Source organism: Patella vulgata, chromosome 2 (assembly GCF_932274485.2).
Source record: "Patella vulgata chromosome 2, xgPatVulg1.2, whole genome shotgun sequence".
NCBI classification, from domain to species: domain Eukaryota; kingdom Metazoa; phylum Mollusca; class Gastropoda; family Patellidae; genus Patella; species Patella vulgata.
The window spans coordinates 66,062,826-66,083,690 of NC_065880.2; the positions used below are offsets into that span (position 1 = coordinate 66,062,826).

Here is a 20,865-nt window from a genome sequence, read left to right on the forward strand (position 1 = left end):
CAGATTGCTTAACAACAATGATATTCTTTGGCACTTTAAGATACCTATCATATAGTTTGAACTCAGGTGATCAGTCTGGTAAACCATATGTTTAGATTACATCTAAAATAGAAATATCTTGTTAAACACAGTATTATACAATACTGCACATTCTTAATACTTATTAACATAATACAGTAACTAACGACGAAGTAATACAAATAATACAGTGGTATCCGAAACCATACCTAAAAATAGTATTCACTTTCATGTGAAATACACCAAACGTGACTAGATGGTTGTCCAAGAGTATTGTAAGTTAAGCGCTTCGGTGGACGGACTCGACGTTGATTTCGGATTACACTGTGAAACTCATCTCCATCACTAACAGGCGGACTGGTTGATATGCAAGGTGATTCCAATGTTGCTTCAGATGGTACTGTTCTGGCGTCGGGAGTCTCCACAGGATCATCAGATACCATGGGAACAAACGGCTCCGCTTCTGGATTTAAGGGCTGATGATCAGATTCTCCTCGACAGATCACAATACCTTCGTTAGACGATCTGGATTCACTTGACAAACTGTACAATTGTTTTGATTCAACCTTGGGTGCAGAAGATTTACGTGCTGGTTGTACTGAAACGTCAGATTTATCGACTGGCAAGTCATTGCATTGAAGAAGCAAATTCCTGTGTTATCTTCTTGACTTTCCTTTAAAACCTTCTTCACTTCTAACCTCATAGACGGGTGAATTATCATCTATATGTTTGACTACAATGTGAATATGCTTTTCCCAGTAATTGCGTAACTTTCCTGACCCACCTCTTTCACCAAGATTCCTGACCAAAACACGATCTCCAGGGACAAGAACGGCATTCTGTGGTTTTGCATCTCTCCTAGTCTGAGACCGAGCACTAGCTTTACAAGCACTACTGGAAGCTTTATCATAGGCTTCACGCATACATTCTGACCATCTATCAACGTAATCTTTATATCCTGAGTGCTTTCTTGGTTCGTCTAAACAGAAAATAAGATCAACTGGGAGACGTGGCTGTCTTCCGTATAATAGAAAATGTGGTGAGTAACCTGTGGTCTCATTCTTAGTACAGTTATAAGAATGTATCATCTTTGAAACATGGTTCTTCCAGTCGGACTTGAAATCTTCTGGAAGTGTCCGGAGCATACCTAATAGGGTATGATTTAGCCTTTCTACTTGACCATTTCCTTCAGGGTGGTATGGAGTTGTTCTCGAATGTTTGATTCCGCAATACTTCTGAAGTCTGCTGAAGAAGTCGTTTTCGAATTTCCTACCCTGGTCGTGGTGAAGTTTTTCAGGAAATCCAAACTTTAAAACGTAATCATTAAAAATCTTGTCGGCAGCAGTACGACCAGATTTGTTGGTTGTTGGGTAGGCGACAGCAAATCTTGTGTAGTGGTCAACAAGTAAAATATACTGGTATCCGCCTTTGCAGGTTTCTAAATGAAGAAAGTCAATTGATACCATCTGAAATGGGTGCGTTGTTTCTAGTGGTTTCAATGGAGCTACAGTCTTCTTGGTTGGGGCTTTCGACTTGACACAAGAACATAACCGTGTTATATAATGATCAATATCCAGACGCCATCTTGGGCCAAAAGAATCTACTTTGAACCAGCGACATAACCTTCTCGGTGCCGAGATGTCCCATGTTGTTGTGTAACTGCTGTAGTACAAATTTGCGATATTTCATAGGCAATACCAATTGAGATAATTTCTTTAAATCAGAAGTAGACTTGACTCGTTTCAACAATCTATCTTTGTCAATTACCAATGATGAGTATTCTCAAAGGAGTCTAGTTGATTCTTCAGGACAGGCTTTTTGATCAGCCCTGGTTAGTTTATTACCACTAGATACTAACTTCTTCACAAAGGCAATACTGGAATCCTTATATTGCTCTGAACAAATCTCTTCTTTACTGAGTAAGTTTAACTCTTCACAAACATCCTTCACATCATTTACTCTGGAACACCATACAAAATTTCTATCATCTTGAGTTTTTACTGATTTAATAATCGCAGAAAAGATATCTTGGTTGGTCTCTTGTGAACAGGCACGTTTATACTTCTCAAAGTCAAGAGGCATTCTACTCAACCCGTCTGCATCACTGTTAAGCCTACCAGGTTTGTACTTCACCGTAAAGTTAAATTCTGATAGTTCAGAAACCCATCTCATGCGTGCTGAGTCCAGACGAGGGGTATTCATAACATAGCTTAGTGGACTGTTATCGCTGTAGACTGTAAAATGAGGACAATAATAAAGATAATCTCTGAATCTGTCGACAACGTCCCAAATTTTCCGGAATGTAAGTGGTAATTCTTTTCTGCATGGGTTAAACTACGGGATGCATATGCTACAACATGAGATTTCCCATCTTCTCCGTCTTGGTAAAGGATAGCACCAAAACCCTCAGCACAGGCATCAACATGAAGATAGATTGTTTTATCAAAACATGGATACGCCATTACTGGAGGTGAAATTAAAAAGTCTACTAATCCATTCAATGATCCTCTATGTTCATCTGTCCACTGGATCCGTTGGTTTGATGATACTTGACCTCCTTTTAATTTCTTCTTGGGGCCACTTCCAAATTCAACTTTCAAAAGGTTATAAAGAGACTTTTCCGATAGTCTACACATAGGCGTAGTTCTCCATTTTTCTGGAATAGGGTGATTTGGATTTACGAATAAATCCCTTCGCAATTAAATTGGTAATATAGTCCTTGACCTCTACATATAACGGTGCAGGTATGGAAATATATGATTGTTTGACAGGTATATCATCTTTAAGTGAAATCTCTAACTGTAAATCAGGTATAAACCCAATATCGTCATCTGATCTAGAAAATACTTCAGAGTTGGCTCTAAGCAGTTTCTTAACTTTCTCTTGTTGGGACGGGTTCAAATGACTTAGATCGACAGGAGGTTTCCAAGGATTATCACACAAATCTTCAGGCTTATTTTTATCATAAAGTTTGTTAGTCTCAACATTCACATCTGAACACGGTTTATTTTCACTAGGTGGAATTGTTTCTACTAATGAGCTTATCGTTGATAGCACTCCTAAATGAGATTTCCGAGGTATTACCAAATCAGAGCACGAATTGTTGGTAATTAACAAGTTAATATGACTTTGTTTACCAACTGTTACTAAAAGTTCCTTCATTTCTAAACCATGACCTTGATTCGCAGAGTCATATTTTAAATCGGGTGTAAATAAACAATTAACGCGAGTACTATTCGAAAAAAATTCCGGTCCGAATAGAGGAATGGATAACTTTCGAACTTTTAGCCTTGATGACGTTTTTTCGGTGACCACTGTTTACACTACAGATTTCAACAATTTAACAACATTACGAATATGATTGATTGACATTTAGAAATGGAAATTAATTTGACATTATTTCATGCGAGAAATCATTTGTCCGACAATAATGTATAATAACATTGTACCCTATAATAGGATAGTCTATGTGTTTAACTTTGGTAACTAAAAAAGGAACAAGCATCTCAGGGCTTGACTTCAGTTTAAATCGAAGCTCGGTCCAGCCAATGAATGGGATAGCGGTACCGTTGGCCGACTTCACTCCCTTCAGTTGCACATCTTCACTGCACAATTTTCCTATATCTTGCACAACAATTTGAGGAAAATGTTTATCTAACCATTCCTTACTGACTAAACTAACTTGTGATCCTGTATCCCACAATACATGTGTTAATACATCATTTAATAAACAATCAACCTTACAAGACTCACTAATTAATTTACTTTTGTCATTAGGTGACACAAATAATACCTGTCCCCTTAAATCTCTTAGGGAGATAGAATTAGGATTATTTACTAAATTACAATTGATCTCCTTAATTTTATGACATAATAATTGGTGATTTTTATAATCAGACATTTGACAATGTTTAGAACAATACCATGAGATATTACAGTTACAGCAAAGTTTTAATGATTTCTCTATTGAACAATAACAACAACAAGGGGTTTTACCAACAGGAGTCACATGACCCCCCTCTCCAGTGACTCGACCTAGTTTTCCGAAACTTGAGCTTGAGAGTTTTTATGGAAGCTCTTTTTATGTTCAGAAGAGCCACATGACCAGCAATGTCTACACAAAGAGTTGGTTCCAGCTTCAACACAAGCTTTACAACCCATCGGTCTCTTTCGGTATCCATTGGCAGGTTTTGATACCGTATTCTTACGTAATGATTCTGTAAGAGAAGCAACTTCTGCTATTAAAGCTTTTAAGTCCTTATTATTGTTGTTGTCAATTTCTGCACAGTCAATTTTGTTCATTGATTTAAGTCTCTTACTGCTACCGGTACAAGTAGATAACTTTGATTCACGTTCACTGGCACGTAGTGAAATTGACGTTAATTCCACAATAAGGCATTCATCTGATTCTGCACGATCTAGAAAAGGTTTCATGTCCGTCCGGATACTTTCACTCAATAAACCAGTCGCCACTGTACGGCGAAACATAGAGTTGACAAGTTTGGAATCATACGGAACACTTCCAAGTTCTTTAGATGAGAACAGGATCTTCTGCCTTAGGTCCATGCATCGAATCAAGAAATCTTAAGGATCTTCCCTTTCTCTCTGTGAATCAGTACTTAGTTGATGGAACAATTCTGTACTGGACTTTTCATGATAATGCGCTCTCAATATACCGCGTAATTCTGGAAGAGTCAACGATTCATGTCCTTCAAGGTAATTTCTGATTGTAGCGCCAATGGGTATGGCTTTTAACACAGCATCAACGATTTCTTCGTTACTATAACATTTCTGTATACCACCATCTATCTGTCTTACTAAATTCATAAAGGATATTCCTTTAGAGTTCTCACAGACTTGACCCTGAATTCTGAATTCTTTTTTTAAGACTTCAAACGGCTGAGTTGGCTGTTGGTTGCTGACTTGATTCGTAACACTAATTGTAGAACTAGTTGGCAAAGTTCCTGCAACACTTCCAATGGAATTAGTTTCATGAGGAACCACAGTGTTTGGGCACACAGGCATCACCTGACATAAACGACTTATGTTCTCCTTTAAGTCATCCGAGTCAACAAGAATTGAATCTATCACCCTTACTGCTCCAGCTCTGATTTTTACACCTGTGGTTTCGAATTTTAGGTCAGTCAACACTTTGATTAGCTGAGGAAGCGTCAACTGGAATAATCTACTCATAATTTCAAAAACTTCTTCCTCCATTTTGCCAAGTTAACAGTTATACCACTGTAGAATGTAGATCCTGATGTAGATCCCAGACAAGGCCACCAATTGTTACACTACGCTATGCACTGGGCAAGTACTGGTCTAGGGGAACTGGCATAGGTATGTACATCATACTGTGTGACTGTCGGTTCTCCAATCATGGGGTTAACCTGTGGAGGCAAAAAATAACATCGTTTAGGAATACACACTTTATTGCGGGGTTTGACTCGACGTGGTTGACATCATTTCCGGTTTTTATGACTTTTCACAATGTTAATATTAATGTAAGAACATAACATGCACATTTTGTCATTTGAGACTGAATATATGTAAAAATGGCGGCAACGGGAACCATGCCGTCTTAGTTGAATGAGAAAATCACTACTAGGCAAAATTCTACCTACATCAACAATAATTATACACGTGACATTGATAACCAATATGTTACTGCACGAATTAAACATATTTTACATATAATAACTGTCTAATTACCTGTGGAGGCAAAAAATAACATCGTTTAGGAATACACACTTTATTGCAGGGTTTGACTCGACGTGGTTGACATCATTTCAGGTTTTATGACGTATTTGAATATTTTGTCGACATATGATTTTTAATTGTGGCACGAATTTTTCTGCATAAATAATGATAAGAGTTATGCCTCTTTATTTTCGGTAAAATGTCCGACAAGAAAAAATTTGAAATCCCATCACTGGACCGTAACTTCCTGGATTATGGCCCCTGATTGTACGAAATATCGCGTTTTAGCTTGTGGACCCTTTAGAAGTCACAATTTTTATCCGATTTTAAAAACCGTTTAAATGTATCACAGTTAATGATGATTGAATTTAAATTTCGTAAAAAGTCAAAATGAAACTGCCCAACAAAATGGCCACTCCTTGTACGCAAAGAGTGTAAAAGTATGTAATACCAAGTATAGCAGCTGTAATTAAAACAATAGTCCAATGTATCTTTAGCTGTTTATTGTTCCTTTCTTACAACTCTATAGGATGTCCATACCATAATAAACATTAGAACCTTTAAACCATTATAATACAATACTGACTGTACAGGTGATAGGCCTACTACTGGCGGACATTACAGTTAACACTTGATTCACCATGTTCGATTAACAGCCTGTCTTGACTGATTTACCATACTAATATACTAAACCTAAAAGTCTAAACACTCGTCATCAACTGCCGTTCAATTCAGAAAACCATTACCCTTATCTATCTTACATGAACGGAGCCGAGAAACGGTTTTAGAACAATCAGCGATTAGTTTCTGTTCTAACTCTTTAACAAGCACATGTTTACGTTGCCGCCATAACCGGAAATCAGACCACGACTTAACTATGGACGCAGACCACACTAATGGCCTCAGACAACGAATTAACTATCCTTATACATAATGCAATGCGTTTTGCTGCAGTAACATATACCCGGTCCCTAAATTATACAACATCTAATTTACCAATATACATTATACACTGCAGCTAATACCATAAAATCAAATACTGTAACATAATACATGTACAATGTACATAATTAATTAATTAATCATAGCACTAAAATGTCTACAGATTGTCTAATTTTCATTTTCCATAAGAAGAACAAGTTTATGAACTGGTCATCGTAAATCACCATTAGCCGTATGAACAGTTGCAGCTCGAACTAGGCCTTCCTTGTCAGTTTCAGTCGCGAATATACGACCTAATTTCCAATCATTTCGTGTTAACGAATCGTCACATATAATAACAATGTCACCAATTTTCAGATTACGTTGTGGTTTACACCTTGACCAAAAGAGACCAGTGAGATATTGCACTCTGCGCCATCTCTTACGTAAATACAAGTCAGCACGTTGAAAACACCCTGGTGGCGGTAGAACTATTTGAGACTTCATTGTCAAAATATGATTTGGAGTGACTGGTTCGTAATCGTCCATATCACTCGAAATGAATGTAAGTGGGCGCGAATTGAAAATGTTCTCCACTTCACACATTAATGTTCTAAATGATTCATCATTTAGAGAGTCACCATTTTCCATAAGAAGACCATTAAGCACTTTACGTATTGAACGGATTTGGCGCTCCCACATCCCGCCCATATGACTTTGCCGTTGGGGGATTAAATATCCACTCTATATTATAATTACAAAGTTTGTTATGAATACCATCGTTGTCCATTTCGTTTAATGCTATGCGTAACTCTGAACTGGCCTTATAAAGTTGGTACCGTTGTCACTGCGGATTTGTTTTACAGGACCTCGGCGTGTGATAAACCGACTTAATGCTAAGATAAACGAGTCGGATTCTAAAGAATTCGCTATTTCAAGATGAATGCTTCGACTAGATAAACACGTGAAAATCTAACTGTATCGTTTTAAGTCTTTGCACTCTTCCTTGATAACAAATGGCCCAAAATAGTCTATGCCAACATAATCAAACGGGTTTGACAAATTCACTCGTTCAGTTGGCAAATTAGCCATTTTTTGTACATTAGGTTTGGCACTCAATCTACGACACTTAACACATTTACTAATTACATGGCGTACAGAAGAATTAGCACTGATCAACCAATATTTACTACATAGCGATGCGAGAACATGAGCACATCCCACGTGACCAAGAGATTGATGAAAATGTCTAATAAGAAGCTTAGCGATATGACTTCCTTTTGGTACTACGATTGGGTGTTTAACACTGTCGTCCATCTTTGCTCTATCCAAGCGACCACCAACACGAATAACACTGTCTAGTACTATTGGGTCCAACTTCCATAAATGAGAAACTGACTTTATACATGATCGTTTACGTCTGAAATCATTACGATTTTGCTCTGCATTCGAATCAAAGTTATCCAAAATTGACAACTCGACAGCATACTCACACTGGTGCACGAAACGAAATACTGCAAGTTCTGCATTTCTGATATCGGGAACTGTGACACTAAAGCCTTGTAAAAGATCATGTCTTTTACGTTTCATGAACGAATCCACTTGATTCCCAATGTAACCCTTTCTATCGACACTTAACTGCTTCAATATCGCTTTAAATTTTAAGAATACAGCAACAGCACGTTTAAGCTTGTACCAGTCTGATAAATACTCGACCAGTCTCTGCACCGTGTCAGTTGATACCGTAATTGCGTTAATGTTTACTGTTTTCAATTGTAAATCATTATCGTTAGTGGGAACGGGAACTTCGCTATCATTATTCCACGTACTTTCTGGTTCCCATAAAAATTTAGGTCCATGAAGCCATCTATTTGACCGACAGAATGACTCCCCATTTAAACCACGTGATGAATTGTCTGCTGGGTTTACTTTAGTATCTACATATTTCCAATGCGACGGGTCTGTAAAGTTACGAATCACTTGAACGCGATTGGCGACGAACAACTTAAACCGTTTGTGATCATTTCTGATATACCGTAATACCGTAGTAGTATCTGTATGACAAATAACTGTGTCTGGTTTAGTTTCTAGCTCCTTAATTAACACATTAGTCAGTTTTGCAGCCACTGTCGCCGCGGTAAGCTCTAACCGTGGAATAGGTGCAGATTTAATAGGTGCAAGTCTGCTTTTGCCAATCAAGAAACTACAATGTACAGTACCCTTAATGTCTTCTAACCGTAAATACGCAACCGCACCATAAGCTATCGAGCTAGCGTCTGAAAACACATGCAGCTGGCGCGATATGACCGTATCAAATTGGGTAGGCTTTACACATCTTTGAATTTCAATGGATTCTATGGCTTCTAATGTCTGTCTCCATTTCATCAAACGTGTCTGGAACTCTAATGGAATGGGATCATCCGAATCTAAATTCAGCTCGCATAGTTCTTGTAGAATTTTCTTCGCGACCAAAGTAACTAGTGCAACAAATCCAAGCGGATGGTAAATAGACGAAACCATTGAAAGAATACCCCTTCGACTTAAGGGTCTGTCTTTAATAACGATTGAAAATCCGAAAGAATCTGAAGACTTGAAGAGACTAACCATTTAATACCAAGTACTATTTCGAGTGATAATTCATAATCAAAGTCTAAATTAAGCTAAGATATAACTATCACTCTGTCTGCTTCGGGTAATGACTTCAAAACGCCCATACAGTTTGACATTACTTTAGTAAGCTTAAATCCACCATTTCTACATGCTTCCTTTAAATCCTTAATAACCTGTATAGCAGTGACGGTGTCCGGAACACTCTTAAGACAATCGTCGACGTAAAAATTGTTCCTTATGGCATCACTAACTGAATTACCAAATTTGTGTTGTATGTCATCAGCTGTGCATCTCAACGCGAATCCGGCGCATCTGGGAGAGGATGTAGCTCCAAACAAATGTACCGTAAATCGAAACTCTTCCAATTCCTTACTGATATCACCATCTTTCCACCAGAAAAGTCTTAGATAGTCACGCTGATATTCTGGTACATTAATGTGATGAAACATGCCCTTTTATGTCGGCTACAAAGGCAACATGTTCCTCTCTAAACCGCGTTAGAACACCAATCAAAGAATTTGTTAAGTTAGGACCTTGTAACAGTTGACTATTTAGGGAATAACCATTAAACTAAGCACTATGCGTAATTTATCAACTTTACACGGGTGGTACACCCCATGATGTGGCAGGTACCAAGCATGACCTTCTATCGACGTATTATTCACTGGTAGTTTCTCGATATAACCTTTAGCAATGTTATTGTCTATAAACAACTTATAATGTTCATAATATTTCGGACTAGTAATCATTTTCTTTCTTTGCCATTCCATACGTTTAATTACTTGAGCACGATTGTCCGGAAACAATAAATTGTCGGACCGAAACGGAAGTGGAACCTTGTAATGACCGTCTACCATGCTGGTTCCATTCTTGACGATTTCCATAAACCGTTTATCTTCTTGAGACAACCCATACTCTTCTGCAGAATTGTTTACCCATAAGTCGCTAAAGTCCTTTTCAAATATACTAAGTACTGATTTTGGAGTGAGCACCTCCTTAAAATGTTCAATATCACGAACAATGATATTCTTAACCATGATTTGACCATTGGACGATTCAGTATTAAGCGGTCCATTTACTGTCCATCCATGGAGTAATCACATAGCAAATGGTCCTTTGCCATGGCAAGGCTTGACTTCAAGTGGTTCTAGTGCGACTGGACAATCGCTACCAATCAACAAACCAATTTCTAATTTTGGGTCGTATGGCAGAATCTTACTTGCTACGTCCTTTAGATGCTCCCAATAACCGTCAGTTTTTGGTGTAGGTATCTGTTCGCAAGTCACCGGTATTTCATTTCTGGTATACATTTTAGGCATTTCTATTGTATTTTCACCATATACATCTGACAACAGTAAACCATTTAGTACTTCACAATCTACTACATTTTGACCATGCATAGTTCCAAGATTCAATTTAGTCACAGATCCTTTAACGCCTATTTTATCTTGAATAGATTTGGTAATAAAACACCCACTACTACCATTATCGAAAAAAGCATAAGTCTTTACCACTTTGTGACTGTTTTTATGCTGTATCAAAACGGGAATAACGGACTGTAAAATTATAGAGTTAATAGGCCCTGTTGCACTACAAGTCTTAGTGGAAAGTTCAATTTTATTGCTTAAAGAAGTATCTTTAGAACTAAACAAATTATCTCTTTTCAAAACAAAATTGTCGTCGTGCAAAACTGTTAAATGGCGACCATTACATTTATAGCAGCTTGATCGCTTTAAACATCCTTTGGTGAAGTGATCATTTGAAAGGCATCCAAAACATAGTCTCTTTTCAAGAAGAAATTCCTTTCTACGATCCAGGGATATTTGGAAGAAATCAGGACAAGAATTCAGATCATGATAACCAGAGCAAAATACACATTTAGGTCTGTTGTCATTCTGGTTAGGTCTGTTGTTACCTTGGGGGTACCCGGTCCCGTGTGACAACTAGGGTCGATCAGACTTAGTAGCTTGTAAGTTAGTGGCAAACTTTTCTCTTTACAAAATGATAACTTATTAGAATGCATAGGTTTGAAAGGTCGACTGATATTAGTGTTGGGTTTGGTTAACACTTCTTTACCAAAGACAGGATCATTAGCTGACTCAACTGGATCTTTAACGAACTCAACTATGTCACTAAAGTCTGGAATTCTGTGATCATATTTACGAAGGCGCATAACACGTTCTCTCCATTTAGACTGTAAGTAAAACGGAAGCTTCTGAATTATAGCTTGTAGGTTTGGGGGATGATTTAAAACAGTCATATACGATAGTCCAGACCTGGCATTCCTACACTTGACTAAATATAATAAGAAAGTTTTAAGACCGTGTACATCGTCTTTAATTGTAGTCCAGTTGAGAACTTTATTAATGTATGCAGTTGACACTTTATACGCATCTCCATATTCATTATCTAATAGGCTCACAGTTTCTTAAAAACTTTCATTTGGCTCTAAATGTAAACAACTGTCAATCAAATATCTCGGTTCATCTTCGAGTAACTGTTGTAAGTAATACAAACGATTAGCAGGATCATTCAATTTGGAACTAATTCTAGCTACAAAGGCACTACGAAAAGTATCATACTCCATCGCATCACCTTTAAATTTCTTTATTTCAGCCTGAGGTAGAGACATTGCTGCCATTAATTGTTTATGCATTGTTAGTATATCATCAGTGGAGTTATCTACCTTTGTTGACGGTGGGGGGTTGTGTTGCATAATTGTTCTGTAAAGGTGAACGCTCTAGGAAACTGTTCTCATTATTCTGGATATGGCCTATCGGTGTAGCGTTATTACTAGATTCATAAGCTGTCTGTTTCTCTTGCTGATTACCGGGACTAACAACATTTTCAACAGAATTAATTTCAGAAAAAACTCTAAGTTCATTTTCCTCCTCGTGGACTAATTCTGTCAAGGCCCTTTCTCTGGCTTGAGCCTTAGCAATATTAATTTCTAACTTTATATTTCTTGAGATTTATCTAAGTACTTCCTTTCCGTTAACAATTCTGCAATTTTAGCTCTTTCTTGGGCGCGAATCACAGAAGTTGAAACGTTAGTTCTTTTACTGACACGATTTACCGACACACTATCAATATTGTCATTGTCATCTTCACCAAAGTCTATTAAATTTACCACTGGTTCGCGAGTTGATGCCATGATTAATACTATAAACTCACTTCACAATGAAATTTCATCTGTTACACTAATTACAGTTGTGTGAAACTAACTGCATGTTCTAAAACTAATATAGCAGCTGTAATTAAAACAATAGTCCAATGTATCTTTAGCCATTTATTGTTCCTTTCTTACAACTCTATAGGATGTCCATACCGTAATAAACATTAGAACCGTTAAACCATTATAATATACATGTAATACTGACTGTACAGGTGATAGGCCTACTACTGGCGGACATTACAGTTTACACTTGATTCACCATGTTCGATTAACAGCCTGTCTTTACTGATTTACCATACTGATATACTAAACCTAAAAAGTCTAAACACTCGTCATCAACTGCCGTTCAATTCAGAAAACCATTACCCTTATCTATCTTGCATGAACTGAGCCGAGAAACGGTTACAGAACTATCAGCAATTAGTTTCTGCTCTAACTCTTTAACAAGCACATGTTTACGTTGCCGCCGTAACCGGAAATAAGACCACGACTTAACTAATGGCCTCAGACAACTAATTAACTATCCTTATACATAATGCAATGTGTTTTGCTGCAGTAACACCAAGGTTATTGATCCTCTCTAGAGGTCACAAGTTTTATCCAATTTTGATGAAACTTAAAACATGTGTTTATATCCCGAAAATCTCTGTTTCTGTACATATTCACGGATATCGGACCCTAACTTCCTGGATTATGGCCCCTGATTGTACACACCCACATTGAAATGTGGTCGTATATTGTCGTCGCCCTCGTCCATCCGTCTGTTGGTCCAGTGTCCACAATTGGTTGTGGACGCTCTAGAGGCTAAATTAAATATCCAATTGACTTTAAATTTATACACAGTGTTTAAGGTCATGAGACAAAAAATCCTATTGATTTTCAGCGATTTCCAATAATTACTACCAGAATTATGGCCCTTGATCAATTCAAAAAATCTTGTGGACGCTCTAGAGGCTAAAGTTAATATCTGATTGACTTTAAATATATACACAGTGTTTAAGGTCATGAGACGAAGAATCCTATTGATTGTCAGTGATTTCTGATAATTACTGCCAGAGTTATGGCCCTTGATCACTTTGAAAAATCTTGTGGACGCTCTAAAGGCTAAAGTTAATATCCGATTGACTTTAAATTTATGCACAGTGTTTAACCCTTCCTGAGCTAACCACTTCATACCCATAGAGGGCTATGCAAATATTGAGTAGAAATCAAGCTTTAGATCCTGTTGTGAAAAACCATGCATACCTTGAATATGAATGCGACTACAACTGTAAAATTGCCGATGTATATCCATTATATATGACTTGAGATTTTTGCATATTTTTAGTTTAGATTTTATGGCTACCATGGTTACCAGTGGGTTTCAAAATGGCTGCCATATTATTGTCATAAATGAAATACATGTATTGGATATTTTCTTGTCATTAAAAAATCCAAGATGGTCAGGAATAAAGCTATATAACATGATAGATATCTCTTTTGTAAGAATAGTATAGGCTTTTGGGGAAAAGTCACTAAATTGTGATAATAATGGGGTTTTTCTAAAAATAATAAAATGTAAATGAGCAGTATTGACAATTTTGCGGTAGACAACACAAATATAAAAATCATCAGTAACAAGTTTTTATTAACAATAAAATAAAAATAAATGAAATATTTGGAAAATATAAATAATATATACCGAAATATTCACATTAGGGTTGCCATGGTAACCAATTTGACCATATCATATACGTCTATATTGGCAGCGATCTACGTACGCGACTGTATAAAAGCAGACGAATAATTTCCTCAGGAGAAGTCTTCCTTTTTTGTGTCTTTACCCGAATCCAATATAGATGTGACGTCCGAATCTTTTTTCCAAACGCCCAAAATTGTCCGACCGGGAATATGCCCAATCGGACATCAAGACATGGAGAATAATATTCAAAATTCCGAAATTAATATAGTTTACTGAGTGTATAACTACCACTCAACCCGATTATCGTCGATAATACGCTGGGTTTATTAGGTAATTAAGTGATCAACGTATTTATCGTGTTATACCGTCTATAGTATAAACCTACCTTGATTTAACTACTTAATCTGCCTTGATTGACTGACTTAATCCTTTGTCGGACAATTCATCAATCTAATCTTAAACAGAAGTCATTGCTTTTCTTTTGTCGGACTATTCATCAATTCAATAAGAATGATTATAATTTTAATCCACCTCATTTGTTGGGCATCTTAATCGCATTGATGTGAGCCGACATCATCTATAATAAACTAATCATAGATGTCACATATCGTAAGAGTAAATAACACCCTAAATCAATGGACAGTCATTTTGTCTACGATATCTTTTACGTCTTTTAAGAATCCATATAGAAATTCTCATCCACGGTGGCACTTTCCCTTGATCTCGAGCGCGGCACGAATATTGCTTAACATATTATTAGGCAGTGCTTACTATGAAGCCGTGTGATGAGTCACGTAGGCTATTAGTCTCTATTATCCAGAAAAATATTCTGCGAATATGTTGAAGACTAGGAGTTTCTGGGTGACCGTGACTAGTACGCACCCAGCAAAATAACAAAAAGGGAAGGGGCTACCAATAGCTATATGAGCAGAAATTCTAACGTATTTGTAGGCGGGAATTAAGAAGCATGTCAATCATTCTGCTGTGTTGGCTATGATGCCTGTCACTCTGTCGTGACTATGAAAGAGTGTTATTCGCTGAAGTTAGCTATGCCTGTTTACAAGTGATTTAACTATTTCGGAAGTTCTGCATTCATTTGCTGCCGTATAAACGAAGACCCGTAATTCTAAAGGAATATTATGGTTGTAAATTTGATGCCGAGGCAGGATCGGCAAGCTTTCATTCAACATATCACGAAAATGCTTAATTTTGTAGGACATTTACTGACATAAATTTGAATGCCGTACGGGAATTAAGTGTGAAAAATAGCGAGGTCACCAATTTTTATTACGTACGGGATTTGAATATTTTGTTGACATGTGATTTTTAATTGTGGTATGAATTGAATACTGTACAGGAATTAAATATGAAAAATAGCGAGGTTCACCTATTTTTATTACGTACGGGATTTGAATATTTTGACATGTGACTTTTAATTGTGGTACGAATTCGTCTGCTTAAATAACGATAAGAGTTATGCTCCTTTATTTTCGTTAAAATGTCCGACAAGTAAAATTTTGAAATCCCATCACTGTCTGACAGACTATAAAATTATCCCGACAATCATCGGGATTAGCTCAGGAAGGGTTAAGGTCATGAGACAAAGATGCCTATTGATTTTCAGCGATTTCTGATTATTACTGCCAGAGTTATGGTCCTTGATCACTTTGAAAAACCTTGTGGACGCTCTAGAGGCTAAAGTTAAAATCCGATTGATTTTATAATTATACACAGTGTTTAATGTCTTGAGATGAAGAAGCCTATTGATTTTCAGCGATTTCCGATAATTACTGCCAGAGTTATGGCCCTTGATCACTTCAAAAAATCTTGTGGAATCTCTAGAGGTCAAAGTTAATATCTGATTGACTTCAGATTGATACACAGAGTTAATGGTTTTGAGATGAAGAATCATATTGATTTTCAACGATTTCCGATAATTACTGCAAAATTTATGGCCCTTGATCACTTTGAAAAATCTTGTGAGGCTCTAGAGGCTAAAGTCATCACCCGATTGACTTCAGATTGATACACAGAGTTTATGGTTTTGAGACGAACAAGTATATTAATTTTCAATGAATTTTTATGACTTGAACAGCTAAATCCATTATGTTAAAAGTTTTTCGTATACTACACGTTAGCATGGGGCAGAAGTTTATAAAAACAAAAAAAATTCTAATGGTTTTCTGATAATTACTTAATGAGTTGTTACTCTTAATCAGATTTTAATGTATTATAAATGTTTCATTACCGAATAAAGTAAAAATATGCGACAACTCTTGTTGACTGCCCGGACGATTTAGCTGCTGTGGGTGTATGTTCGTTGCCTGGCAATCTATCTTCTTTTTAGCTTGTTCTGTTGCAAGATATGGATGTATCTTGCATGGCAACAGCTTGTTATCCTATTTTGACGAAACTTGAAGTATAGGCTTATCTCCTTTCAATATTGGCATGTATCTGACTATAACTTTATAGATTATGGCTCCTTATTGTCGACACTCTATCGATATTCAGCGTTCTTCTATATTCTGTTCCAGAGTGATGTGTTTCGTGCTATGTGCATGTGGATATATAATTGTATTTGATTTAATTGCATTTTTTTCTATTACAGAGTAAAAAGATACGAACTGTTGTTAAAACCAAATCTTTGTATGGTATTAGGAATATTAAAAGATCAGCACATGCTGTCTTTACAGTTAGTAAAAAACAGCATCTACTTTCTTTATTAACTATGTTTGGTCCAAGTCCCGATTGGTGCGTCGGTAAGTTAACTTCCGAGTTTCTTATCTCAGATACTCTCTTGGAATGTTTTGTTTCTTTTTAGCTGATCAAGAACCTTAAAAAATCAGCCATCTTATCTACCAAGAATTACATTGTTTTTCTTGATACTTTCTTCGTTAGGAATTAAGTTGCTCTGTTAAACAAATGGATTTTAAGACTTGTTTTAAAACTTGATAACATATTGCTGCTGCAAATAAAATATGTTAGTCTGTCAGAACTACAATATTCAATTCTAGGTTGATAACAAATATCTCATGGGAAGTTTCTCCAGTAAATTTCCATTGAACCAGGGCTTGCCACGAGCAAATTGGAGGCGAGTAGATGACTACTCACGCAAATATAGACTTGCCGAGTGAGGCGAGTACATGTATTTACTCACGCAGAATGATGTGCGTGAGCAGCCATTTAAATTGCATGTGCCTAATGGCAATGCTCTTGTCACTTCGGTGGAAGCGGACGTTGAATAAAGCTATTTCACACACAAAGGCAATGCATACTCTTTTATTTCCTTGGCAGTAATATTATCTGTAAATCGTCTTCCCATGACAATAACGTTGCAAGGGAAACTGGGTTTCCCTTTGCCATCGTTGGCGTGCTGAGGGGATTCGGGTAAAGCTTAGAAAGGTAAAAGAACAGGCAAAACAATTTCAATCCCATCAATTTGTAGAAAAGATGCGGGATCGAAAGAATTGCTATTAATAGAAACGACAACATCCGCTCAATGTTTGATTATCCAGACACGGCAAAGGACATCCGCTTAAAAACCGCCTGGCAGTACGCGTCTCAAAGTATTTTTAGTAACAACAGTTGGAACTGGAAAGACACGGCGCGTGGGCAATAGTGCATCAATATGAAGGCATACAAATTGTTTACGGCTTTTTATATTACGATATTCAATTATTTCTGATTAAATTATTTTTTATATTTGCGCGAGTACTTAATCACTCACGTAAATTTGGTTTTACGCGAGCGTAGCGTGCGCGCGAGTAATTACACGCGTCTCGTGGCAAGCCCTGTTGAACCATATAAGGGTGGGTTTCAACGTCATTTGGTTCAATTGACCAATCTCTTTGATTATTTACATCATATTTGACCAATTGGATAATTAAATGTCAAAACCCAAGCTACAAAACTATCATATTTGTGAGCAATCACTAGACAGCAGTTTGATTCCAGAAGGGAAAAGGTGTAGCAATTTCTATCAGCAGACTCACTCATCGCGTTGGGCTGGCTGGATGAGGTTTAAGAGATTGACTTTAGGATTGTAATCTATACTATGCTTGTATCTATGTATCCAGCTATGATATATAAAATTTAAAAGCGAACTGTTGCATTGTTATTCCTGATAAGACAAACGTCTTAACTGAGAAAACAGTAAGAAGTAAATACAAAACGTGAAGCAGAAGCAAAGACAGCTAGAGACAACTTCTAGACGATCACAAGGCTACTAAAATATGTAGTAAGAAAAGATACATGGGTCATACGTAGGATGTGGCGACCGGAAGCAATGGGCCATTCTCCATGTCTGACAGAAGACCCATGCTGCTACAAGATACATAGTATACTCTGTCTCTCTCCAATTTTTTATGTTTTTATCAACATCATCAACAGTTCCTTCTAATGATATGTATCTTCTTGAGAAGAAGAATGACAATCTTGTGGTGAAAGTGCAATATACTTTAAGATAGCGGTCATTTTAGTTCTATGAAAGGTGCTCTGTTTAATATACTAAGCAGCAAAAGAAACGTCAGGTTGGTATGTTACTCTGAATAGACGCATTGAATAAAACTTGCCAAATGTTTTTATTGTATATTTGTGACCACATCTCTAACTTTACTTGAGCAATAAGGCTCCTTCCAAAACATAAAACTGAACCCAGGAAATGTTCTCAAAAACGCAACCTGACTTCTGAGATGGTAATGTGTTCTCCATGATTTTCAAGTAACTCATGCTGGATGTGCTGTTCACCGGGACCAGCCCTATAAAATGCACTCCATACCTGGTTGAATCATTCACACTACAACGTCAGCAGCATGCCACTGATGATCGCCCCGAACTGGTAGACCAAGGTTTACAAGGCGACAAGACCGCAAGCTGTGCGACAGCACGTGCAGAATCCTTTTACACAGGCATCTGAGACAATGGAAACACACGAAAGACCCATCAGTACTGATGCAGTGTGCCGAAGTCTCACCAGAGAGAACATCCATTGCCATAGACCTTACCGTGGACCGATCCTCACCCCTAACCTAACCTAACCATCGATATGAAAGTTGACAGTTTGCCCAGCAACACCAGAACTGGCGACACAGGCAATGGAGAACTGTTCTGTTCACAGATGAGAGTCGGTATTGCTCACAACTGCAGATGGCAAGACGAGAATATGGCGTCTACGTGGCCAGCGTTATTCTGACCAATGTGTCATGAAACAAGACTCATGGGGAGGTCCAAGCACAATGGTATGGGGTGGAATCGGCTTGAACCAGAGAGTGGGTCCTGTGATGTTCCAAAATCTTGGTCCAGGGAGAGGCCACGGCATCACAGCTGTGCGCTACATCGATCAAGCTCTAAGACCTCACATCAAATCACATTTTGCACGTCATCAAAACAACGTTTTCCAGCATGACAACACCTGTGCCCACACCGCCAGAGTTACTCGGGACTTTCTACAGCAGAACGGTGTCAACGTTATGCACTGGCCAGCCCTTAGTCCGGACTTAAACCCAACTGAACATCTTTGGGATGAAATTCGCACGTCATCAAAACAGCGTTTCCAGCATGACATCGCCCATGCCCACACCGCCAGAGTTACTCAGGACTTTCTACACGGTGTCAACGATATGCACTGGCCAGCCCTTAGTCCAGACTTAAACCCGATTGAAAATCTTTGGGATGAAATTCAGAGGAGACTTAATAATGTCATACCGAGACCAAACACAGCTGATGGATTGCACCAGGCTTTTCTGAGAGTGTGGTTCCAGGTGCCAATGGCGTTCATCAGTCGTCTGGTCCACTCCATGTACAGATGCTACACTCGCGGTGGACACACCAGATACTGATGCATAGACTGTGTATAGAGGGATTCATGCACAGAACAAAAAATAAATAAACGAGCTTAGTTTGGGTCTTATTTTAACAAATATGATAAGACTTACCATTTATATCATCATTCATGAACAATTAAACTATTGCTAAGTTGGATATTTGTGTGATTTAACCATTTGAATGGGACTTTCTAATATATGGAAAAGTTGATCGCCCAAGTAGCGTTACAGTGGTAGATTTTTTCATCTAAAAGAGTTATGTTTCTTGGTCACATCAAAGTTTCAAATTTTGCTCTGAAAAACGAATTCTTAATTTCCGCAGTCAGGATTCTTCGTTTCTTTACGTACGTACAATTAACAATTGAATTTAACATTTGTACGCGTGCGCAACCCTTAGTTAGAGAGAGAGGTTGTCTGTATTTATCAGTTACCTTGAGCTGATTTTTTTTTAACGTTTATATCAGTGATGGGATTTCAACATTTTTCTTGTCGGACATTTTACCGAAAATAAAGGGGCATAACTCTTATCATTATTTAAGCAGACGAATTCGTACCACAATTAAAAGTCACATGTCAAAATATTAAAATCCCGTACGGAATAAAAATAGGTGAACCTCGCTATTTTTCATATTTAATTCCCGTACAGTATTCAATTCATACCACAATTAAAAATCACATGTCAACAAAATATTCAAATCCCGTACGTAATAAAAATTGGTGACCTCGCTATTTTTCACACTTAAATTAATTCCCGTACGGCATTCAAATTTATGTCAGTAAATGTCGTACAAAATTAAGCATTTTCGTAATATGCTGAATGAAAGCTTGCCGATCCTGCTTCGGCATCAAATTCACAACCATAATATTCCTTTAGAATTACGTGTCTTCATTTATACGGCAGCAAATGAATGCAGAACTTCCGAAATAGTTAAATCACT

At 37.4% G+C, this 20,865-nt stretch overlaps 1 protein-coding gene across 2 annotated transcripts in view; it reads left to right on the forward strand.

Annotated features, from left to right (window-relative positions):
- The window catches only part of LOC126811161 (spondin-1), a 247,248-nt gene that overhangs the window by 115,853 nt on the left and 110,530 nt on the right, over positions 1 to 20,865 (forward strand). For both annotated transcript variants that reach the window (XM_050536685.2, XM_050536686.2), the window contains exon 7: positions 16,714 to 16,864. In XM_050536685.2, the coding sequence (XP_050392642.1) occupies positions 16,714 to 16,864 (151 nt within the window). The remainder of the gene's footprint in view (positions 1 to 16,713; positions 16,865 to 20,865) is intronic.